Source organism: Hemiscyllium ocellatum, chromosome 37 (assembly GCF_020745735.1).
Source record: "Hemiscyllium ocellatum isolate sHemOce1 chromosome 37, sHemOce1.pat.X.cur, whole genome shotgun sequence".
Classification (NCBI taxonomy): Eukaryota; Metazoa; Chordata; class Chondrichthyes; order Orectolobiformes; family Hemiscylliidae; genus Hemiscyllium; species Hemiscyllium ocellatum.
In genome coordinates this window covers 43,752,642-43,778,839 of record NC_083437.1, presented here as the reverse complement: position 1 = coordinate 43,778,839, position 26,198 = coordinate 43,752,642, and the positions used below count along the sequence as shown (strand labels likewise).

General features: G+C 41.6%; 1 protein-coding gene across 1 annotated transcript in view; it reads right to left on the bottom strand.

The window, feature by feature from the left end:
- Positions 1–2,428: 2,428 nt before the first annotated feature.
- The window catches only part of gabrd (gamma-aminobutyric acid type A receptor subunit delta), a 56,124-nt gene continuing 32,354 nt past the window's right edge, over positions 2,429–26,198 (bottom strand). The window contains exons 4-9 of the mRNA XM_060851829.1: positions 25,094–25,314; positions 24,134–24,216; positions 15,562–15,699; positions 6,082–6,237; positions 4,015–4,226; positions 2,429–2,945 (exon numbers count right to left, since the gene is read on the bottom strand). Coding sequence (XP_060707812.1) covers positions 2,646–2,945; positions 4,015–4,226; positions 6,082–6,237; positions 15,562–15,699; positions 24,134–24,216; positions 25,094–25,314 — 1,110 coding nt within the window. The 3' untranslated portion in view covers positions 2,429–2,645. The remainder of the gene's footprint in view (positions 2,946–4,014; positions 4,227–6,081; positions 6,238–15,561; positions 15,700–24,133; positions 24,217–25,093; positions 25,315–26,198) is intronic.

Below are 26,198 nucleotides of genomic sequence, written 5' to 3'. Positions count from 1 at the left end.
GGTTGTGAATGTCCAGTCATTGTGTAAATTCAAGACAGAGATTGATAATTGTTTAGAAATAAAGGACATCGAAGGGATGTGAGAATTGGGTAAAAAGCAGATTTGAGATTTCAAAAATCAGCTATGACACTGAAGACAAAGTGTTCAGATTTTTGAACAGTAAAGGAATGAAGGGTCACAGTGAACAGATGGGTACCGTGGAGCTGAGTCCATGAAGAAGTCAGCCATGATCTTATTGAATGGGGGAGCAGGCTTGAAAGGCCAGTTGGCCTCCTCCTGCTCCGAGCTCTTATACATTAATGGCAGCCTGGAAACAGGTAAAAACATAAATATTGAGGATAATACTGATTCTGAGTATCTCTGGAAATATCATTGAACTTAACATATTCAGGGTTTTGTACAGGAAAAGCTGCAGCTCATTCCGTCTTTGCTACTGGATGGTAATTGCCTGAGGAGCTGTACCATACTGAAATGTAGGATTGGGGGATAGTGTTTCCAATGAAGTCACATTCTCGACAATTAAACCTTTCACGCAATGTTTCAGGCAGCTGGTACTTCTTCCTCATAAGTTTTCACCTCCCTCAGTTGGTGATGAATGTAATTCACATTGTGGTGTATACTCAGAATAACCTTCCAATAAAATCTTTGCCTTACTGAGGACTCCCTGCTTCAATAAGCATTGATTATTGGGTGCTCTCCAGTCCTGTCTTGTACTGTAACCTACTCTGCGCTGTCCTCATCCTTCATAGATGGCATCTTTAGCTTCTTACATCCGAATGTTATGGTGGGGGGTAATGAATCAGCATGATTTACAAATCAAGTAATACATTCTGAGTTTGATATGACTTCTTCAGAACTGGAAGAGATCAGAAAATGATATTTTTAATGCTGTTGACAGAGGGGAAGGAGGAGTGAGTGGAACACATTGTGAGGAATAATTCTGTTTCTCTCTCTCCACAGATATCGTCAGATCTACAGAGTTTCTCAAGCACCGTGTTTATTTCACATTTCCAACAGCTGCAGTATTTTGCTTTTATTCACGGTAGTACTGTCTGCATTCTCTGAACAGGGTCAATAGAAAGGGACTGTTTCACTTAATCAAACGGTCAAGAAAAAGGGGCACATTTTTAAAGTGAAAGGCAAGAGGTTTAGAGGGAATGGAGGACAAATGATTCACTCAAAGGCTGGTGGGGTCTGGAATGCATGGCCTGGGAGAGTTTAGGCAGGTAATATCACAATCTTGAAAATTTACTTAGATAAGCAGTTGAAGTCTCATAACATTCAAGGCTGTGGTCCTGATGTGTGAAAGTGGGACTAGTGAAGACGATAGTGTATTTTCAGACTCGATAGGCTGAAGGACCTGTTCTGTACTGTATGATTCTATGAACTAAATACAATTGACTTACAGTCTCTGCAATTGGTGCAAACAATCTTTGTGCACATCAACACATGGAATACACTTCTTGCTGTAGAATTCAGTCATCAAGAAAAATATTGCATTGTAATCCTTACCTTGCTATCTCAGCTCCCCATTCCTCTTGTTTTATGCTTTTTTTATAATCTAGAAAGTATTCTAATTAGGAAAAGTCCTACAGTATGGAAGCAGGCCATTTGGCCCATCAAGTCCAAATGACCCTCCAAAGAGGATCCCACCCAGACCCTATCACTAAAATCCCACCTTTCCCAAGGCCAATCCACCTAACCTGTATATTCCTGTACACTACAGGGCAATTTAGCATGGTCAATCCACTTAACCTGCATATCTTTGGAGGAGGCTCATGCAGACACAGGGAGAATGTGCAAACTCTACCCAGACAATTACTCGAAGCTGGAAAAGAACCCAGGTCCCTGGCGCTGCGAGGCAGCAGTGCTAACCACTGAGCCACTGTGCCGCCCAATATTCTGTAAAACCGCAACATGTCCCAACTTCTACACTTAAGGGATATAGGGTTAATGTGGGAATGTAATGCTGAGATAAATGATTAGCTATGGTGGAGAATGGTGACGGATCAAGAGTTGAATAGCCTATCACTGCTCCTATTCTGATACATTGTATCAAACTTGGGAGTGCTCACAATTACAACTTTATGAAGAACAAAATTCTTCACTATGACATTTTCAAACATTAACAATAAAGAGATAAAAAATGGATTAAAAAATATTATTTGCCAGTGCCTTGATTCGACATGAAAAATAATGCAGAGATTACACTAGATTAGAGACCATTTGAACCTAACACATGATTGTCTCAAAATGGAGAAAATAATTGATAAAATTCTAGATAATTATAAGGATGTAGAAAAAATATATAAAAACGGTCCAACACTGTTAAATTAAATGAACTTTATCATTTCCGAAGTACAGGTTATTGCATCTTCAAATTAATGATTTGCTGACTTAATTCATTCTTAAAATGTTGAGATTACCAGGGCAAAAGACTGATAAACGAGGGATAATGGCAGACAGAAATCTCATCATGTCACAGTAATCACATTTCATTATTTACTACTTATATACATTTATCAAATGCTTCCTTGACATGTCAAAGGATTCAGATCAAAGGCTCTGGATACTTGGCATCATGCGTATGTTCTATGTTCATGTACATGTAACTGCTTCCTGTACAATATGATGCTGGGGCCAGTTTACATGGTGTATGCGACCCAGTAAATAACATTGACAGCCGCAAAAGCAGCTGGAAAAACGGCCCTTGCATAAATGTCAATGGTGTCAGAATCAATAGGTTTGAATACAGACTTCAGAGTAAGTTTATTGCTGGACTTTGAGTTGTGTTTATTTGCCCTTGTCTTTCCATTTTTAATTTCATCTCCATGAAGAATCCTATGAGCCCGGTGCAGTCTGTTGGACATGAGCAATTCCTTGTTCACCCCAGCCGCTGATAAGGAGAACAGAACTATCGCATCCTTTCCATTTCTCTTAATTGCCTGGAATAAAGACAAAATCAGGAGGTATAAATACGACAAGCTGGAATTCGGCCAATACACAAAGATAATAATTTTATCAAACATATCAGCAACCTCTGTTATAGGAAGGATACTATTAAGCTAGAGAGGGTTCAGCAAATATTTATCAGGATGTTGCCAGGACTGGAGGGTTTCAATGATAAAGACAGACTGGATAGGCTGGGGCTTTTTCACTGGAGAATAGGAGTGATTTTATAGGGATTTATAAAATCATGAGGGATACAGATAAGGCATCTTTCCACCAGGGTGGAAGAAGTTCAAGACTAGGGGCATAATTTTTAAGGTAAGAGGAGAAAAATTTAAAAAAAGACAAGGACTAAATTTTTTACAGAGTGGTTTGTTTATGGAATCAACTTCCACAGGATGCGGTACAGTTACAATGTTTAAAGGACATTTGGATAAGTACACAAATAAGAAATGTTTGGAGGGATATGGGCCAGGAGCAGGCAGGTGGGACTAGTTTAGTTTGGGAACATGATCAGTACAGACTGGTTGGACCAAAGGGTCTGTTTCCATGCTGTATGACTACACGACTATGACTGTATAAATGGTCAAGCCTCCCGGTGACACAGACATTGTTCAGTGCCTTATGTAACCTGAATCACAACAACAGCTTTCTTTCCTATTGCTTATAAGAATGGCCTGTGCTTTTTGAGGATTGTAACAACTTTGTTCAACAACCCCAATATAAACAAGGAAAATTCAGCAAGGGTTTCTACTCTGGAACACTCTGCCACATCCTCTCCATTAATGTTCTGTGTGAGAACATCGGGTGATGATGTGACCAAGTCTGGCTGTGATACCTCCCAGTCCTCACAAAGACCAGTCAACTGAGGAAAGCCAGGTGTGGCGAGGTAATATGAGGCTTCAGGGTAAAAAGAGAGAAACAATATACTTTATCTAACTCAAGGTTTAATTTCAGACTCCAACCAATTAAAATTGATCCATACCCATGTATATTCATCATGATCTCAGCCTAAAATACATATTTCCTCTTTAAATTAATTGAGTGCTGTGTTACACGACTCACCTCCACACATGATTTATTGGCCTTAATTTTTGCACGTTGCTTTCTCATGTAGTCTGCATTAAAATGTGCAAAGGCATATTCAACAAGAGCAGCAAAAACAAAGACATAACAGATCCAGAAATATACATCCAGTGCTTTAATTGCAGATGCTCTGGGGAGAGATTTCCTTGCACTGATCATCAATGTTGTCATGGTCAACACTGTTGTAATACCTAGAACAAATATGTTAAAATAAATCAGCCTTTTGAATTAATGGGATATGCTTCTGATTCATGGTTCTTGAACTTACTAGAACTCAATCTATGATTTTTCATTTCGGTGGTGACAGCTTTTCAATGTTTGTGCATTGTGGGTGCCAGATTCACCCCATACAATCACGTTTTTATCAACAACTCACACCATCACCATCTCCCAATCAGTCATAGGAGAAAATATCTGTAAATTTTTTTCTCCTCAATCCAAAAGATAAACTGAGCAGATCTCCAGAGTGCCCATGCTACAATTTCCATTTAACTGTAACTTGGATGATAAGTAACATTCCGACCTCATAACTTTGCTAAACTGGTGAGTGATGGGAATGTCGGGCTCTCAGTCCCTCTTCAGGATTTGTAGCTCAGTCCAGTGATTAAGCATACTCTATGTCAAATCCCTGACACTTTAGAGCCCTTTGTGCAAGGAATGCTTGAGCATATTCCTATGCATAAAATATATAGAAACATTATATTCCATATGGAAATGGTCTACCCCCTGGCTTCCTTAGAATGATTTTTCCATGCAGGCAATTCAGGAACCACCATGTTGAATATAGTTCTTTAAATTATTCTGCCTTTCAGTTTGACTTAACATCCCATTCAAGAAGACATTCCACCTTTTTGTTTAAATTGGTTTTAATTGGCACAGCGTTAACTACTTTAATGCTCACAGAAACCTGACAGTGTGGAAACAGGCCATATTCAGCACGATGAAGGAAATTAAATCCCTTCTAATCTTAAATCTCAATTGCCTCAATTTAAATCAAAATTACTTCATAAAATGAGAGTCAGTGCAAAAATTCAGCTTTCAATTTTCTTCTACCATCAAAATACAATGGTGCAGGTGATATTATTTGATCTTGTAGAGAGATTCCCCACACAGTTGTACCCCGCTTAACACAAACTAGTTTGATGACATTTTGTACATCCACACACTCACTGCTTTCAAGGTAAATAAATTCAACTGATGATTTGACTGAAGGTCGGATCTTCTTGTGATTTGGGAGCAGGCTCAAAGACCCAAACATCCTCTTCCTGTTCCCATTTCTTATTTCTTAAGCTGAATAAGATTTTGCATTACCATCTTAGTTCTTAGCGATGTGACTTTTTTTTAGGAAATGCAGTCTATGAACTTTGAGACTGTTGGGCTGCTCCTGTGATGGAGCACTTGCAACAAGGAACAGCCCTTAGAAGGAGCACACGCAAAAGATAAAGAAAGAACGCATTTAAAACAGCATGTTTCATGAACCCAAGATCTCTTTGCTTTTAAAGTGTAATTGCTATGGCAACAAAAGGCAAAATGGAAGTCAACAGCACACAATGGGCTCCCTTAAACATGACATGAATGTCAAGTTTCTTTTGTCACCTATTAAGGGAACGCACTGCTCTGTATCACAAAGGATCATTGAATTTTAAATGTTCCTAGAAAGGGAAGATTCAGGTTTGGTTCAAACAGCTTGTAAAGAAGGTACCTCCAGAAGTGCTGCATTGTCTCAGTGCTGTACTATTGCATTAGAAAAGGATTATTCCTAATATTATTGTACAAGTATTATTGTGCTTTTCAAAGACTTACATAGACCTTTTGGATTGAAACAGTTTGCAGGGATAGCGGGAAAATACAGGAGGTAATAGAACCCGTACAGGCATGACGGGGTGAATGGCCCCCTTTTGTACCATAACAATCTCTGATTCAGTGATATGTACAAACATGATTCAAACAACAAAGAAATTAACATAAGAGAATAAGACTAAAAGTGAACTATTAGCTGTTTTGGAAGCCAAAGCAAAGCTGATGCATATTCACCAGTATATTTACCTAAGGAAACACGTGCAGGTACTGCAGACTGACTGATCCAGAACGATACCCAAGACATTGCCACCAACAAGATCGAAGGCATGTACGATTGAATGATATAAACCCCCCTATTCCTCCGTAACTGGAAATGAAGACTTAACCGTGGAAATTGACCTGCTGGAAGAACAACAAAGATTAATCTTAGAAAAGTGGAGAAAGATTTATTGTACATAGTCTGCAAAAGCTTGTTATTGAAACAGACACAACCCAGCTACTTGGTGTCCACTTTCTTGTCTCCTTTTGGGAAGGTGTTGGTTCCTTCTCCAGGCCAGCTCCACGGGCATTGAGCAACTTCAAGTGTCACATCTGATTAACATTGCTTTGTGCTTAAATGTCATAAATATGATTAAAGGTTTAGGGCAGCATGGTGGGTTAGCAGTGCTGCCTCACACTGCCAGGAACCTGGGTTCAATTCCCACCTCGTCTATGTGGAGTTTGCACATTCTCCCCGTGTCTGATGGGCTTCCTCTGGGTGCTCCAGTTTCCTCCCACAATCCAAAGATGTGCAGGTCAGGTGAATTAGTCATTGCTAAATTGCCCATAGTGATAGGTGCATTGGTCAAAGCTAAATATAGGGTAGGGGAATGGGTCTGGGTGGGTTACTCTTCAGAGGGTTGGTGTGGACTTGTTGGGCTGAAGGGCCTGTTTCCATACTGTAGGGAATCTAATCTGATTTGTGATTTAAATATACAAATTTATTTTTTGAGTTTGAATTTCAAACTAGTGGCATATATATATATGTTGATTTGTTTTTGTAAAGGGAATTAAAATTAATTAGGTCAGTCTTTCTGGAACTGTGACTTAAAACCAGAAAGTCTTAGACAGCAGATGACTGCAAGGCCTCCTGCAGTGTTAATGGAAATTTGTTTAGATGGTAGGGTTTTAGGACTGGAGAGTGCAAACATTAAGCCATTAGCTGTAATAGGATCTAGGATAAACAAGCTTTATTTTTCCCAAATTTAGTTCAAAAACTTTAGGGGTTCAATTGAAAGGAGACCTGACTAAACTAGAAAGCAAACTACTATCTTTCTTAGAAAAGAAAAAAATTTAGATTAGTTAAGGCAATAAGCTATCTCCAAGAACCCATTTTTGGAAACTTCCTGATCAGGATTGGTTGATTAGAAAACTGCATTGGTTGTTCAAAGCAGAGAAAGTATATACTCTCAGTTGTAAGCTTATTCATTAAAAACACATCATTTCTTACAGGTCAGGAATTGAGAAGAAGCAGTTAAATTAAACTAACAGATTTAATCGGGAACAAGAATTTCTCAGGATTTTGTTTAACTGTAAAGTGATGATGTGGCAGGTTGTGAGATTTTGTCTTGCCATGTGTTTTGAATCTTTCAAACTAAGTATGTAGATATCTTGTTTTTTTGCATGTGATAAGCTTCTGTTTTATTGTTAAAAGGGGTATGCATCAGTTTGAGGTTATATCTCAGGGGAAGATCACTACATAAACAAACCAAAAAAGAAAATCCAAGCTAGATTGAATCACTGTTTGACTTGTTCAGTAGTAACATCACTCGGGATCATACCACGAGTATCACTGAAAAATTCACCTGGGTAGGAGGAGCAGAGGAATTAAATCCAAAGTGGATTTGAGCACAGGCATGTTCCAACACAGGCTGATGCATAATGATTTGGAATAGCAACTAATTTGCCTGGAAGCTCATGGACACTGGAGCTAACTGTGGGGTCACCACCAGCTAAAACTGGTATGAACCAGAAATGTGTGACTCAATGCCAAATAATACTGAAACACACTGTAGATTTGACAGTCAAGTCATGTTTAGAAAGCTTACCTGGATCAGAACATTATTTTAATGTTATTAATAGAAATAAGAAAAACAGAATGTTTAATTCATTCATGGGATATGGGCACTGCTTGCAAATATTGTCTAGCCTGTCCAACTGAGTGGCTTACCCCAGGGCCAATTCAGAGGGAAGTTAAGTGACAACCGCATTGCGTAGGTCTGCAGTTACATGTAGGTAAGGACAGCAGATTTCCTTCTCTAAAAGCCATTTAGTTAATTTTATATTACTGTTGGTATTATTAAATAGTTATTCTTATCAATTTATTTTTCTTCCCTTATCTCATCCTATTTAAAACTGTTTCTTTTCAATTATTTATTTATGTCTTTTTTTAAAAACTGTAATGGTTTATACTTTGAGCACTAGTTCTGAAACAGAATCTAGGGAGACTTTTAAAAGCTGTCCACAGTATGCAGTGATTCAATTGTTAAAAGCAACACTGAGTACTCCCTTGGGAAGGCTGTAGCCTTGGTTCTCACAAAGCAATGAATCAGCTGAGCTTTACAAGCACATGGATGTTAGAAAGCTGTGGAATCTTCCTGCTATGGCCGTTGCTTATTGAGCCTGTGGGGAAGAATGTGCACATTGGAATGCTGATTGTGGACTGGAGCAGACTTGGCTGTGAGGCTCCATCTGGTCCAGTAATCTGCTGTCTGCAAGTATTAGGTGAGGTGTGAGGGACAGCAAAATTGATCAGAGTTTTCTGCTGCAATATCTTACTGGTGGTGATCAGGAGGTAGATGGATGGGCAGCTGAATGATGGTTGAAAAAGAACAAAAAAAGAAGAAATTGTAAAAGTGACTTAAACTGTTTGACCTGATTAATAACACATAAATACTATTTTCCTGTTTGCTATTGATTAATTAAATCCCACTGTATGAGCCAGATGCTTAATGGATTAGAGGGTTTGGATGAACTGGATCACCTATGTGTTTGGCAAAATTCAAACAAAAGATTAAGGATAAAGATTGTTTTATTTGTGTTTGTACCTTCAGCCTGACTGTTCCTATTTTAACCCTATACTTGCTCTGGTTGGGCTGTCTGTGTTTTATGAAACCAAGATTAATATTACAATGACACTGGCCTTCTGCCTTTTGTCTTAATCGAAGAAATATTTAAATGAAAACCTCCACAGCAGCTAAATGATTCAGTGTGGTGAAGATATACATTGTATATTTGCTTGTAAGTTGGATGTTTTATAAATCCGATTTACCTCAGAGTACTCAGAAAAGACACTAGTTTCTCTGTGTGGCAAGGTGCATTAACTGTGCTTCAAAATATCTTTGCATTCACAAAATATCTTGATTTAGGTTTACAGCCCAGCTTCCAGGAGCTTCTCTGTTTACACATGCTGTCTCCATCACATCTATCTCCATCAATCAAGCACCATTAGTGGAGATGGGTTCCACCTTCTCAGCCTCACCCCTCACTTGAGGTGTGGTGACCCTCAGGTTAAACGACCACCAGTCATCTCTCTCTAACATGAGAGCAGCCCTATTGTCAAGTGGTTTTAGAACTATTGAATACACTCTGATTCTCCATTTGGTAACATTGTACATTCGACAGAAATCATGCTCATGTTAAAATCCACACTTGAGAGCCAAAGGAGTTCAGGAAAATTTGGAATGTTTCAGCTGCCCACAGAGATTGTAAAGTGTTGGGAAGCCAAGTTTGATTTTGCTGTTTACAAATGTGTATATGTTCATCTTGGGTAAAACCTGTATGGTTTTTTTGCTACTGTGTTCCTGACAATTGGCTGAACAATGGTTCTGTTAAAGTAAGGGCTAAAAGATCACAGAACAGTCTTGCTCAACAAGCTATTTGGAAGCTGGGATGTCTGTGATGAGGGGAATTAAAAACTATGCTATTGAATTGAAGCTAGGAAGTAAAAGTACAAATTCACTAATCCCCTTCACCTGGCAATCTAGAAACATCCTTATTGGAAAACTAGTTAAAGAACCAAAATTAATTTAGCTCCTCACTAACCTCTTTGCTCAATTTTTAACCCTTTGAGCATTATCAAGGAATTTCATGTTGGTACCAATCATGTTCTGGTTTTGTTGTGAGCTTTTTTTAAAATTCATTTTTGTGGATTTGGGCATCGCTGGCTAGGCCAGCATTTATTGCCCATCCCTAATTGCCCCTGAGAAAGTGATGGTGAACTGCCTTCTTGAACCCCTATAATCCATCTGCCGTGGGTTGACTCACAATGCCATTAGGGAGGGAATTTCAGGATTTTGACCCAGCGATAGTGAGGGAACAGTGTTATATTTCCAATTCAGGATGATGAGGGGCTTGCAGGTGAACTTGAAGATGGCGGTGTTCCCATGTAGCTGCTGCCCTTGTCCTAGATGGAACTGGTCGTGGGTTTGGACGGTGCTGTCTGAGGATCATTGGTCAATTTCCGCAGTGCATCTTATAGATAGTGTACACTGTTGTTACTGAGTGTTGGTGGTGGAGGGAGTGAAATGTGGTGCCAATCAATCAGGCTGGATGGTGTTGAGCTTCTTGAGTGTTGTTGGAGCTGCATCATTCCAAGCAAGTGGGGAGTATTCCATCATACTCCTGACTTGTGCCTTGTAGGTGATAGACAGGCTTTGGGAGGGTGTCATGAGGTGGGTTACTCACTGCAGTATTCCTAGCCTCTGACCTGCTTTTACAGACACTGTTTTTGTGGTGAATCCAGTTGAACTTCTGGTCAAGGTGTGATGATTAGATTGTCTCTTATTGGTGATTGTCATAGCCTGGCATTTGTACGGCATGAATGTTACTTCCCACTTGTCAGCCCAAGTCTGGATATTATCCAGATCTTGTTGCATTTGAACGTGGACTACTTCAATATCTGAGTCATCGCGAATGGTGTTGAACATTGTGCAATCATTGGTGAACATCCTCACTTCTGATTTTATGATGGAGGGAAGGTCATGGATAAAACAGCTGATGATGGTTGGATCATGAAATTAAAGGTGACTCACCACATCTATGGCAAACACTTTATTGCTTCTATCATTAAAGTAAATGGGGGGGGGGGGGGGGGGAGCAGATAGATGGAAAATTAAATGTAAGTTAAACATTTTATTCTTCACAATTAGGTACATAGTGATACACAGACTATGTCAGTCAGAATGGATAAGGAGGTATAGAATCAGTTTTAAAAAAACAGGACTGTGGAGAGAAATATTTAAGAATAAGGAGAAAAAAGATAAATTGCATTAAAGCAGTAATTTATGATTGACATTAATACTAAAAATATTCCTGATGATGATTTAGTATTTTTACAACTGGGTTTGGAGTATCAGGATAGAAAAGTCTGACTGTAACTGTCCAAGGAGCTGGTGAGACCACATCTGGAGCACTGTGAGCAGTTTTGGTCACTTATTTAAGGAAAGGTATCATTTCTTTGGAGGCAGTATAGAGAAGATTCACTTGGATGATCCCTGGTATGGAGACATCATCTTATGAGTAAAGGTTAAGACTCTTCTCACAGGAGTTTAGAAGAATGAGTGATGTTTCAATGAAAGATATTGGATTCTTAAGGGGCTTGGCAGGGTAGAAGCTGAGAAGATGTTTCCCCTCATGGGAGAGTCTAGGACGTGAGCACAGCAATTTAAGACTGAGATGAGGATGAATTTCTTCTCTTAGCGGGTTGACAGTCTTTAGAACTCTTTGCCACAAAAAGCTGTGGGGGCAGAGTCTTTGTGTATACTTAAGGCTGAGATAGATTCTTGATCAGGATGGGAATTAAGGGTTAAGCAGAAAATGCTGGAAAGTTATGATGAAGAATGTTGGATTAGCTGTGATCCTATTGAATGGTGGAGCAGACTCATTCATGCTGAATTTCCTGCTCCTGTTCCTTTTTTTTTATAGTTTTATCGTCATAGAGTTGGATTTTAACTTACATTAACTACCATGGATGGTACATTTAAAATGATGTTAGTCACCTTACTGTCCCAACAGGCTTGATAACACAACAGGCAACAATGTAAATGGGACCTGCCACAGGACATCTAGAACACCTGCCTGTTTTATGCAATAGATCCAATTCAGTAAATATTGTCATCAAGTCATACAACGTGGAAATAGACACTTCAGTCCAATCAGTCTATGCCAAACATTATCCCAAACTTGGTCATTTTGTTTTACAGAACTTAAGCATTGCTAAGAAAAAACACATTTTTATCAAAGGTTTTTATCTTGCACTCATCAGAACAATTCACAAGAATATCAATTCAGGCGGAAAATCTCATTTATTACACGAGAGGAGAGTGATGATTGGTTTGGCAAGTGGACTCTGATTGACGAGGTGTGGTTATGCAGAATGTACCCATTAATGCTGATTGACAATTAGCAGCCAAGCTTTGTTTTAATCTTAAACAAGGTAGTTTGACTGATTGGTCAGGAGGTTACCCTGAGAAATGACTGTTAACTGATTTGTAGAGTTGTTTCAGATGTTGTGCATTTTTAAATCATGTTTTTATCTATGATCTGGCTCATAACTGTCAATCAACATTAATGGGTGTATTCTTCACAGTAATGTCTCTCCAAATCAAACATCTCTCGCCAACCAATCAGCATTGTGAATCTGATCCTAGAAGCCTAATTTAAGTTGGAATTGCTAGGATGTGTAAGTGTGACACAGGTAATGGAGACTGCAGAAAAGTAATGTTGGGAATTAAATATGTCAGGTCAGAGAAGCATCCAAGTGATCCTGATGAGAAGTGCTTGTGTTTAGGTATCAGGGTTGTCTATTGGGCTGGAATGACAGGCCAGAATGGTAGCTTGTTTCTTTGCAGAAAGGTTTTCTTGATCCTAGCCAGCTGAGTCTCCCTTTATTGATAAGGTTAAATACCCTCTCCCTTTGCCCCCCTGACTTTTTAAAGACTGCCTCTCCCCTTTACCTTCTTTCTACATCAAACCTATTTGAAGCCCTTTCTTGTCACTTGCAGTCCGTTTATTCTCTCTATGCCTTGCAGCCTCTTTCTTCACTTGCAGCCTTTTACTTCCCTTGACAACAGTTTTGCTCACCTCCTTTCCTTTTCTCCCTAGTCTGCTCACTGCTCCTCCAATCACAAGCTGATTCTCTCCTGTATTTACTGCTGATAGGTTGAGTAGTGAACTGAACAGCAACAAATGTGAAAGAGAACTAGCCTGTGATTATTTGGAGACGCCGGTGTTGGACTGGGGTGTAGAAAGTTAAAAATCACACAACACCAAGTTATAGTCCAACAAGTTTAATTGGAAGCACACTAGCTTTCAGAGTAACGCTCCTTCATCAGGTGATAGTGGAGGGCTAAATCCTAACACAAAATTTATAGCAAAAATTTACAGTGTGATGTAACTGAAATTATACATTGAAAAATTGATTGTCTGTTAAGCCTTTCATCTGTTAGAATAATGTGATAGTTTAACTTCTTTCATGTGTAAATCACAAAACCTTTTTTTTAAAAAGTTGCATTCTCGGGTTAGCTATTAACAATGGTGATAGCTCGACAATATGTTGAAGGTGTTGGCCCCCTGTGTTCTCTGTCTATGACCTGATGTTTAGATTGATTCTAATGAATAATGTGAGATAATGGAGTTTTACATAAATTCATGCAGCTTTTGAGCAAAGTACAATTGTAAACCTGCAAGTACAAATTCACCCCACAAAATGTGTGTGTGTGTGTATAGTGCAATGGTGATCACCTGTAATGTGACATGAACCCAAGGTCCTGATTGAGCCCCTCCCTATGGGTACCGAACTTTGCTATCAGCCTCTGCTCGGCCGCTTTTCTCTGCTGCCTGTCCCGAAGTCCACCTTGGAGGATGGTCACCCGAAGGTCTGAGACTGAATGTTCTGGACCACTGAAGTGTTCCCCAACTGGGAGGGAACCCTCCTGTCTGTTGATTGTTGTGCGGTGCCTATTCATTCGTTGTCGTTGCCTTTGCTCAGTTTTCCCAGTGTACCATGCCTCCGGGCATCCTTGCCTGCAACATATAAGATAGACAATGTTGCCTGAGTCACATGGGTACCTGCCACGTACAAGGTGGGAGGTATCTCCATACAACCCTGTCACTGTACGTACTGCAAGATGTGTCAGAGTGTGGACATAGATACCATCATTACGTGTGGGGACACCTCCCACCTTGCACATGGCAGGTACCCATGTGACTCAGCCAATGTTGTCTGTCTTATACGTTGCAGGCAAGGATGCTTGGAGGCATGGTACATTGGGGAAACCGAGCAAAGGCTATGACAACGAATGAATAGGCACCGCACAACAATCAAAAGACAGGAGGGTTCCCTCCCAGTTGGGGAACACTTCAGTGGTCCAGGACATTCAGCCTCGGACCTTCGGGTGACCATCCTCCAAGGTGGACTTCGGGACAGGCAGCAGAGAAAAACTGCCCATAGGGAGAGCCTCAACCAGGACATTGGGTTCATGTCACATTACAGGTGATCACCATCGCACTATACATATACACACACACACACACATTTTGTGGGGTGAATTTGTACTTGCAGGTTTACAATTGTACTTTGCTCAAAAACTGCATGAATTTATGTAAAACTCCGCTATCTCACATTTTTCATTAGAATCAATCTAAACATCATGGCATAGACAGAGAACACAGGGGGCCAACACCTTCAACATATTGTCTCGCTATCACCATTGTTAACAGCTAACCTGAGAATGCAACTTTTTTAAAAAAGGTTTTGTGATTTACACATGAAAGAAGTGAAACTATCACTGTATTCTAACAGATGAAAGGCTTACAGACAATCAATTTTTCAATGTATAATTTCAGTTACATCACACTGTAAATTTTTGCTATAAATTCTGTGTTAGGATTGAGCCCTCCACTATCACCTGATGAAGGAGCGTCACTCCGAAAGCTAGTGTGCTTCCAATTAAACCTGTTGGACTATAACCTGGTGTTGTGTGATTTTTAGCCCGTGATTAGATAAGCATTTATTCAGAGATTCCCTCCATTCTGCTATGGGGATGACTTTCTTCTGATTGCCTGTGTGATTGACTTTTACTGGATGTTTTAGGAATTTCAGAGGCAAATTCACCTGCTGCCCTGGTGTACGATGAGCCATGTTACTGTGCTTTTCAAGCAATCCCAAAAGACATAAAGACTTGCTCAGATACTAGTCACTGGTATAGAGATGGTGCATCCTCACAGGATGCAAGGACAGCAGCGTTTCAAGAAGACAGCTCACCACCATCTTCTCAAGGGCAACTTGAGGGCGGCACGGTGGCACAGTGGTTAGCACTGCTGCCTCACAGCGCCTGAGACCCGGGTTCAATTCCCGATTCAGGCGACTGACTGTGTGGAGTTTGCACGTTCTCCCCGTGTCTGCGTGGGTTTCCTCCGGGTGCTCCGGTTTCCTCCCACAGCCATGCTAAATTGCCCATAGTGTTAGGTAAGGGGTAAATGTAGGGGTATGGGTGGGTTGCGCTTCGGCGGGTCGGTGTGGACTTGTAGGGCCGAAGGGCCTGTTTCCACACTGTAAGTAATCTAAACTAGAGAGACAATAAATGTTGGCCTAGCTAGCAACATACATCCCATGAATAAAAAAAAATGTTCAGTATTGTCTTCACTAGGTAGTTAATCATCACTCCCATCAAAATTGGTGTTTACCTGATTTGAAATTTGTCATTTCTGTGACAAAGTAATAGTTGGTTATTGTAAACTGAGCCAGCTGAATTTGGTCCAGTCCATGGATCTGGTCCTGATTGTCTGACCAATTATAGACAATGTCATCTGCTGAATAGCCATCTGAAAGAAAGAATCAGATCTGTCAGAATAAAACAGCTTGTGGCAATGTCACGACCAAGTCTCTGATTTGCTTGTGTGAGTCTGAATACTCCGTTTACCTATGTAAATCATATTTGACCAACAGAATCTGTGTATCATTTCAACTCCTCAGTGTCAGCCTTTTCATCAGACCAGGGTTTAAACGAGTATGGCGGGGGGGGGAACCTGAGCTGTATACCGGAGGTGAGAGTTGATGCAGATGAGGCAATAGCAAGAGGTAGACCAGCTAGGGGGAAGGATTTTCCTGGGAAGGAACCAAGGGATCAGTTAAAGTGTGTTTGCTTTAACGCAAGGAGTATCAGGAATAAAAGTGACGAACTTAGAGCATGGATCAGTACCTGGTGCTATGATGTTGTGGCCATAACAGGGACATGGGTTTCTCAGGGGCAGGAATGGTTGCTGGATGTTCCAGGGTTTACAGCATTTAAAAAGAATAGGGAGAGGGGAAAAAGAGGAGGGGGTGTAGCACTACTAATCAGAGAGGGTATCACAGCTACAGAAGCTTCCATTGTTGATGAAGATCTGCCTATCGAGTCAGTATGGGTGGAAATTAGGAACAGCAAGGGAGCAGTCACCTCTTTAGGGGTTTACTACAGGCCCCCCCAATAGCAGCAGGGAGATGGAAGAAAGCATAGATCGGCAGATTTTGGAAAAGTGTGGACGTAGTAGGGTTGTTGTAATGGGTGACTTTAACTTTCCTAATATTGATTGGAACCTCCTTCGAGCAGAAGATTTGAATGGAGCTGTTTTTGTAAGGTGTGTTCAGGAGGGTTTCCTAACTCAGTACGTTGACAGGCCGACGAGGGGAGAGGCCATTCTAGACATTGTGCTCGGAAACGAGCCGAGGCAGGTATCAGATCTTGTGGTGGAGAGCATTTTAGTGATAGTGTCCACAACTGCCTCACATTCTACATAGCTATGGAGAAGGAGAGGATTAGGCAAAATGGGAGGATATTTAATTGGGGAAGAGGAAATTATGATGCGATTAGACATGAGTTAGGAAGCATGGATTGGGAGCAATTGTTCCATGGTAAAGGCACTATAGACATATGGAGACTGTTTAAGGAACAGTTGTTGCAAGTGATGAATAAATATGTCCCTCTGAGACAGGCAAGAAGTGGTGAGATAAAGGAACCTTGGATGACGAGAGCAGTGGAGCTTCTCGTCAAAAGGACAAAGGTAGCTTACATCAGGTGGAGGAAGCTAGGGTCAAGCTCAGTTCTACAGGATTACAGGCAGGTGAGGAAGGAACTTAAAAATGGTCTGAGGAGAGCCAGGAGGGGGCACGAGAAAGGCTTGGCAGAACGGATTAGGGAGAACACAAAGGCATTTTACACTTATGTGAGGAATAAGAGAATGATCAAAGAAAGAGTAGGGTCGATCAGGGATAGCATAGGGAACTTGTGTGTGGAGTCTGAGGAGGTAGGGGAAGCCCTAAATGAGTTTTTTACTTCTGTCTTTACGAAAGAAACAAACTTTGTAGAGAATGAAACCTTTGAAGAGCAGGTGTGCATGCTGGAATGGATAGAAATAGAGGAAGCTGATATGCTGAAAATTTTGTCAAACATTAAGATTGACAAGTCGCCAGGCCCAGACCAGATTTGTCCTCGGCTGCTTTGGGAAACAAGAAATGTAATTGCTTCGCCACTTGTGAAGATCTTTTCATCCTCGCTCTCCACTGGAGTCGTACCTGAGGACTGGAGAGAGGCAAATGTAATTCCTCTCTTCAAGAAAGGAAATAGGGAAATCCCCGGCAATTACAGACCAGTAAGTCTCACGTCTGTCGTCTGCAAGGTATTAGAAAGGATTCTGAGGGATAGGATTTATGACCATCTGGAAGAGTATGGCTTGATTAAATGCAGTCAACGCGGCTTTGTGAGGGGCAGGTCATGCCTCACAAACCTTATCGAGTTCTTTGAGGATGTGACTAGAAAAGTTGAAGAGGGTCGAGCTGTGGATGTGGTGTATATGGACTTCAGCAAGGCATTTGATAAGGTTCCTCATGGTAGGCTCATTCAGAAGGTCAGGAGGAATGGGATACAGGGGAACTTAGCTGTCTGGATACAGAATTGGCTGGCCAACAGAAGACAGCGAGTGGTAGTAGAAGGAAAATATTCTGCCTGGAAGTCAGTGGTGAGTGGTGTTCCACAGGACTCTGTCCTTTGGCCTCTGTTGTTTGTAGTTTTTACTAATGACTTGGATAAGGGGATTGAAGGATGGGTCGGCAAGTTTGCAGATGACACAAAGATTGGAGGTGTCGTTGACAGTATAGAGGGCTGTTGTAGGCTGCAGTGGGACATTGACAGGATGTAGAGATAGGCTGAGGGGTGGCAGATGGAGGTCAACCTGGATAAATGCGAGGTGATGCATTTTGGAAGGTCGAATTTGAAAGCTGAGTACAGGATTAAGGATAGGATTCTTGGCAGTGTGGACGAACAGAGGGATTTTGGGTTGCAGATACATAGATCCTTTAAAATGGCCACCCAAGTGGACAGGGTTATTAAGAAAGCATATGGTGTTTTGGCTTTCATTAACAGGGTGATTGAGTTTAAGAGTCATGATATCTTGTTGCACCTCTATAAAACTTTGATTAGACCGCACTTGGAATACTGTGTCCAGTTCTGGTCGCCCTATCATAGGAAAGATGTGGATGCTTTGGAGAGGGTTCGGAGGAGGTTTACCAGGATGCTGCCTGGACTGGAGGGCTTATCTTACGAAGAGAGGTTGACTGAGCTAGAACTTTTTTCATTGGAGAAAAGGAGGAGAAGAGGGGACCGAGTCGAGGTATACAGGATAATGAGAGGCATACATAGATTCGATAGCCAGAGACTATTTCCCAGGGCAGAAATGGCTAACATGAGGGGTCATAGTTTTAAGTTGGTTGGAGGAAAGTATAGAGGGGATGTCAGAGGCGGGTTCTTTACACAGAGAGTTGTGAGAGCATGGAATGCGTTGCCAGCAGCAGTTGTGGAGGCAAGGTCATTGGGGACATTTAAGAGACTGCTGGACATGCATATGGTCACAGAAATTTGAGGGGGCATACATGAGGATCAGTGGTTGGCACAACATCGTGGGCTGAAGGGCCTGTTCGGTGCTGTACTGTTCTATGTTCTATGTTCTGTTTACAAAGTATCACTACAACCATCTCACCATAGGAACAGGAGTCGGCCATTCAACCCCTCCTGCCTGCCTTATTATTCAATACGATCATGGATGATTGAATGCTTCAAAGCCTTTTTTCCATCCCATCCTTGTAAATGTGTACACCACTAGTAATTAGAAAACTACTAATCTCTAAAAGAATCAAAGTCTGAGCTTCCACAATCCCCTGTGATGCAGCATTCCAAGAGTTCACAACCCTCAGGGTAAAGAAATTGCTCCTCATCTCAGTCTGAAGTGGCATCCCCTTATTTTTACATTGTGCCCCATAGTTCTAGTCTCCACAAAAACAGGGAAACATTTTAATTCCATCTACCTGTCTGTCCCTTCAGGTATCTTGTCAGTTACAATAAAACCTAATTCCAATTCTAACTGAGATCACCTCTCATTCTTCAAAACTCTAGAGAATACAGCTGCAAATGTGTTGCTGGTCAAAGCACAGCAGGCCAGGCAGCATCTCAGGAATAGAGAATTCGACGTTTCGAGCATAAGCCCTATGCTCGAAACCTCGAATTACTATTCCTGAGATGCTGCCTGGCCTGCTGTGCTTTGACCAGCAACACATTTGCAGCTGTGATCTCCAGCATCTGCAGACCTCATTTTTTACTCTAGAGAATACAGGTCCAGTTTGCACAATCTCTCTTCACAGAACACTCCCACCATCCAGGGGAACAAGGCTGGTGAGGGTTCACTGGCCTCCCTCTATGGCAATAATATCTTGCCTGAGATAAGGAGAGAATCCTGTCAACTGACATCAAGAGTTACTTTAAATAGACTCCATTTATCTCACTTCTTCTTAGAATGGAAAGGGTGGCACAAAGCATATTCTTGAGTTGTCCCTTGTTTACAGGTTGCTCAGCCACTTCTGGGACAACAACGAAGATATAGCTGGGCTACAGTTAAGCAACAGAAGTATGTGAGGTATTTGTAATAAAATTGTACTATTCTCAAACAATACAATGCTTTTAAACTACAAATCCAATAAAACTAATTGCTAACTAGCTGTCTGAAATGATTCGTCTGTTGGATAGATTGTCTCAGTTGTAATAGGGATAAACTCTTGGGCCCTTGTTTATACTTCCTCTGTGTACTAATCAGAAGTATGATAATGCAACCAGGTAGCTTCTCCTGCATTCATAACTTCTAGTGCACCCCTTAATAAGGTAAGCACATAAGATACAGGAGCAGAATTAGGACATTCGGCCCATCAAGTCTGGTCCGCCATTTGATCATAGCTGATATGTTTCTCAACTCTGTTCTTCTGCCTTCACCTAATAACCATTGATCCCCTTAATAACCAAGAACCTATCCATCACTTTCTTAATTATAATCAATGATTTGGCCTCTATGGCTCTCTGTGGCAATGAGATCCACAGATTCACTACCCTCTGGCTGAAGAAATTCCTCCTTATCTCAGTTATAAAGGGCTATATCAGAACCAACTGTATAAGGTCACTCTTCAGCCTCCAATGCTCCAGAGAAAATAGCCCCAGCCTTTACTCTGAGGCATGCCCTCAGGTCCTAGCCTCTCTTACTAGTGGAAACATCTTCTCCACGTCCACTCAATCCAGGGTTCTCAGTATTCTGTAAGTTTCAATGAAATCCCCCATCATCCTTCCAAACTCAATTGAGTTCAGACCCAAGTCCTCAACTGCTCCTCATATGACAAGCTCTTCATCCCCAGGATCTGGACCTCTCAAACACCAGTACAACATTCATTGAGTGATCGAGTTATACAGCATGGGAACAGACCCTTCGGTCCAACTTGTCCATGCCAATCAGATATCCTAAACTGATCTAGTCACATTTGCCAGCATTTGGCCCATATCCTTCTAAACCCTTTCTATTCATATACCCATCCAGATGCCTTTTAAATGTTGTTATTGTACCAGCCTCTACCACTTCCTCTGGGCAGCTTATTCCATATATGCACCACCTCTGTGTAAAAAAGTTGCCCCTCAGGTTCCTTTTAAATCTTTCCCCTCTCACTTTAAACCTATACCTTTTGGTTTTGGACTCCCTTACTCTTAGCTATTTATCCCATCCTTGCCCCTCATGATTTTATAGACCTCTACAGACGATTCTGCTATAACATGTGTTCCATCAACACAAATTGGCTTTAATGTGATTGAAGAACTTAGACTGTTATTTGCAGAATATTAACTTTTCCTGCCTGTATTGGTTATAATGCAATTCTGGTTCCATCTATTAGTTTAAATGGTGTGGCTATAGCACGATTTTCCTATAAAGTGAGATTGCACGAGAATTGAACTATTGTGTTATATCAGAACCGACTGTATAAGGTTACCCTTCAGCCTCCAATGCTCCAGAGAAAACAGCCCCAGCCTGTTCAGCCTCTCCCTATAGCTTAAACCCCTCCAACACCAGCAACATCTTGTTTATCTTTTTTGAACTGTTTCAAGATTAACAACATCTTTTCTATAGAAGGAAGACCACAAATGAATGCAGTATTACAAAGAAATGGCCTCACCAATGTCCTGTACAGCAGCAACATGACGTCCAAACTTTGTGTTTTAGATTTCTGAAGCCTTTTTCCATTTAGAAAATAGTCCACGCCTCTGTTCTTCCTAGCAAAATATATAACCTCACACTTCCTCACATTGTATTCCATCTGCCACTTCTTTGTTCACTCTCCTAGTCTGTCGAAGTCCTTCTGCAACTCCCCACTCCCCCCTCACTACCTGTCCCTCCACGTATCTTTATTTCATCTGTAAACTTAGCACCAATGCTGTCATCAACCTCTTAGTTACATTTGGCTTCACCACACTCCCCACCCCTCACACACATAAGGACACCCTTCATTTGACCCTTTGACTGCTACACGTTAAGGGCTTGATTTTTGTGGAATTGAACCTTTAAAAATGGCAGATGAGTTCCTGGATGTGGAGGTTCTAACCTTTGACACATCCAACTTTTGCCAGTAGGGAGAAGAGGGCAGGGGTAGAAGGGAAACCTGAAGTCTGCAGGGCCTTTCAAACTTAGTGTTGAGTTCAAACAGATCTCAGTTTGGCTGTTGCAAGGGTCTGAACTGTAAATTTATTCAGTAATTGTATAATATAGTTAATACCTTTTGAAGGGCAGATAAGGTCTGCTTAACTTTCATAATGTAAAGTTTTTAAAACTGTTACAAAATGCAGATGGATTACAGTGATAAGTGATTGTGGAAAAGAAGATGGATCATTGCTGGGTTACTTTGAGTGGCAGGGCTGCTCATAGAAATCTGTTCTCAATAGTTTCAGTAGATATATCACACAAGGCTCTGGTGGTGCAGTGGTAGTGCTCTTCTCTCTGAGCCAGGAGGCTCATGCTCAAGTCCCATCTGCTCCAGAGGGGTGTAATAACATCTCTGAACAGGCTGATTGGAAAAAATAGGTTAATGAAAAAGATTTTCAATAGTGTTGTTAGATGGGGTTCTTGTGTTGCAGTGGTAGTATCCAGTTTACAGCCAGGAAGCCTGAGTTCAAAGCCCATTCTGCTCCAGAGATGTGTCATAATGTCTCTGAACACATTGATTAAAAACATTATCAATAGATTTATTTGTTAACTCTTCCCTAGGAGCTGCTCATTGTGAATGAATTTCAAAACCTAAGGTGGTCTCTGCAGGTGATCTAGAATCACTGTTAATAATTTAAGAAATTATTGAAGGGTTAGGGGTAGAAACAGAAGCTTGTTTTTATAAGAAAATAACCACTTGAACAGTTTTGAAAACCTAAGGAAGTGATGGTGGTACTGGCGGTGGTGGGGGAGAGGGTGGTGGGGAAGAGGGTGGTGGTGGTAGAGGGGTGATGGTGGGGGAGAGGGTGGTGGGGGAGAGGGTGGTGGTGGTAGAGGGGTGGTGGTGGGGGAGAGGATGGTGGGGAGAGGGTGGTGGTGGTAGAGGGGTGGTGGTGGGAGAGAGAGGGGTGGTGGTGGGGGTAGGTGGTGGGAGAGGTGGTGGTGGTGGGGGAGGGGGAGAGGGTGGAGGTGGTGAGGGAGGAGGTGGAGGTGGTGGAGGGAAGTGGGGGAGGGGTGGTGGGAGGGGTGGTGGTGGGGGAGTGGGGGGTGGTGGTGGCGGAGGGGGTGGTGGTGGGGGAGGGTGGCGGGAGAGGGTGGTGGGGGAGGGTGGCGGGAGAGGGTGGTGGTGGTGGGGGGGGAGAGGGGGTGGTGGGGGGGAGAGGGGGTGGTGGTGGGGGAGGGGTGGTGGTGGTGGGGGGGGGGGGTGTGATGTGGTGGTGTTGGAGAAGAGGTGGTGGTGGTGGGGGAGAGGGTGAAGATGGTGAGGGGGGTGGAGGTGGGGGAAGAGTGGTGGGGGAGGGGATGATGGTGGTATTGGGGGGGGAGGGTGGTGGGAGGGGGGGTGTGGTGTGGTGGTGTTGGGGGAGAAGATGGTGGTGTTGAAGGAGGGGTGGTTGGTAATTGAGCCCTGAGGAGTGTGAGCCCAGGATAGCCAGGCACTTCTGGGCTGTGGGATTGACTGTTAACAGTGTTTCTTTGCTTTTCTAGTTTTTAGTAAGAAAGACTGTGAAGATTAACTTGTTCCTTTATTTTTCCACTTTGTAGCTAAGAATCTGTACCTAGGTACCTTTGCACCTGAGGAGACACTGTAATTGGTGAGTTGTAAACTGTTCACTGCACTCACGTGAGCATATGTGACAATAAACCTAATTCTAATTCTAACTTACATGAACTAGGGTTTTTCACATTAAATCTGTACTTCGAGAGATGTGTTAGATTTTTAAAAGTTTATTCTATTTCATCCATCTCCCCATGGTTCCTGAGGTCTGCCCATGGTAAGTACTGGGTGAGTAGCTACAGTGTTGGCATGGCACATATAAGAGGCCTTGGAGGGAGTGGGGCAAGTATTGGGGCATACAAGTTACGAGGAACCATGGAATGGGTTGGTGTACAGAGACATGAGGGTGGAGGACACAAAGGGTTAACATCTTTTATAATTACTAAAACAAAGTTCCAGAGAACTGAGGTGAGCTTCTAACTGACCCACCTTAGAATCGTACCGCCCCATGGTCCCCTATGTTCTCCTTCCAGAATTAGTGGGCTCAACTGTTGCCTAAATCTATTCATTACTTCCAAATCCACTCAACTTAAATGTTCCAACATATTCCTTATTAATCCTCTGGAACACTTTTCAGTGCACCTCTCACTAACCCTCGCACAGTCCCTCAATACTGCACAGTGCCTGAGATTAACTAAGAAGCGGGGAATAAAATAAACTCACAACTTTCCAGATCCAGCATGCATTCCTGCTCATCCATTGGGTACTTGGTGAGATCCATATCACAAGAAATTGTGGAAGTAATTCTGGCAAAAGGAAAACAGTTAAGGATTATGCTGTTGATTCTAATCCATGATTCATCATGAATATTTCCGTGAGACATCTGTTTATAAAATGTGAGTCCACCACACTTTAGAATTCTCGCTTCAACTGTTATATTGCAAAGTGTTAAAACAGAAGGTCAAGTCATGCTGCTTTTTTCTGACCCAAAACTGAAAATCTGCAAGCAATTGTAAATTTACTCCCTTCCCACACTAGTGGTAATTAATTTACAATTGTACTGGAAATGCTTTGTCTCGATAATAGTTAGATGAGATGGACAGGACATCTCAAATACAACTGCACCTTAGCAGCAGAATAACACTTTATGCATAACACTGCAAAAGGTTCCTGTGTTTTATAAAACGCTAACTTATCCAACTTGCCCTGACAATGCCTAAGGAAATGTCTGAATTGTTTATAAATTTCTGTTGGTTGCAGTCATGTATCTAGATGTATCTTGACAGATACATGAATGTGCGGGCAGAAAAGGGAAACAGATCCTTGGAAAATGGACAGCAGGGTTAGATAGAGGATCTGGATCGGTGCAGGCTTGGAAGGTCAAAAGGCCTGTTCTTGTCCTGTAATTTTCTTTGTTCTTTGTCCCACAAACAGAACACTGGCTACAAGTTCCATACAATGAAATGGTCAGGACTGCCAGTTGGGATCCTGTCTAATAGCAATTCATATCCAAAGTTCAGGCATAGGCAAGACACATTAATAATCAGGGAATTGGACACAAACTACAAGCAGCAGAGATTCAGAAGTTATCAATGTAATGGTCAGATTATTGAAACAGATTTCTAAAGGTTTACTCATCTCGATTTGGTCGTCCTAACTTCTGAAAGATAAACTGAATCTAACCTGATGCTGTATAATATGACTCCATTTGGTTGAAGCCTGATGAGTTTGTTTTCTACTGTAACATCATGAAACCAGGCTGACTTTGCGTTCACGATGTATGTATCTGGTAACCACAGTTTATCCACAAAGCGGCTGTCCAAGCCCAGGGTCTTGTTGGTGTGGTTATATGACAGCCGCTCGTCTTTCCAGATCTGACGGAGGAAAACTGTCATTGTGTACTCCTGACAAAAGGAACACAGGAAATAGCTCAAATAAGAGTATGATACCAGATTTACCAGCAATATGTGCACTTAAAATTTTATAGAGGTTTGAGGTCTGTAGGGATTAAATAATTAACATTCACATCAACAAATTCTCCTTTTGCTTAGTGTGAGATATTAATTTCATCTCATTTTTTTACAAATTCTTTATTGAGAAAATATGTTCGCAAAAGACAAAAAAAGCTAAACAAATTAAATAGTAGCTAACCTCACTCACTATATTATATAAATATAAACATTTTATACTTTCTACTGTTTCACTGAGACGCTCCTTTTCAACCACAAGTGGTTTCAGAAACTTGAAAATAAGATGATCACTCTTCAATATGTGTCTGATTTTGTCTGATCCGTAGAGGGGTCATTTTATCCAGGCTGGGTAAAAAAATCTGCATTTTCCAAAACTGTGCAAGGAGTGCAGTAGTGAGGAGTGACTATTCTGTGGTGTGAGTTGTTGAATTTTTGGAAGGCCGATGCAGACCTTAGTTATGCTGAATGCTAGTAACACTAACATGACTTCAACTCCAATGGTAAAGTGGAAGTATTGCCAGTCAAATGCAACATATGAGGTAACAGCAGTGGCTCAGTGGGTTGCATTCTCATTTTTGAGTCAGAAGGTTTGGGTTCAAGTTTCACGCCAGGGTGTGTGCAGAAAAATCCAAGCTGGCACTCCACAGCAACAGTGACAGAGTGCTACACAGTTTGAAGTATTGTCTTTTCGAGGAGACATTAAGCCAAGGCCCCATCTGCCTATTTAGGTGGACTTTGATCCCATGGCCCTATTTTTAAGAAGAGCAGGGGGAGTTATCCCTACGTCCTAGGCCATATTTATCTGTGAAGCCACGTCA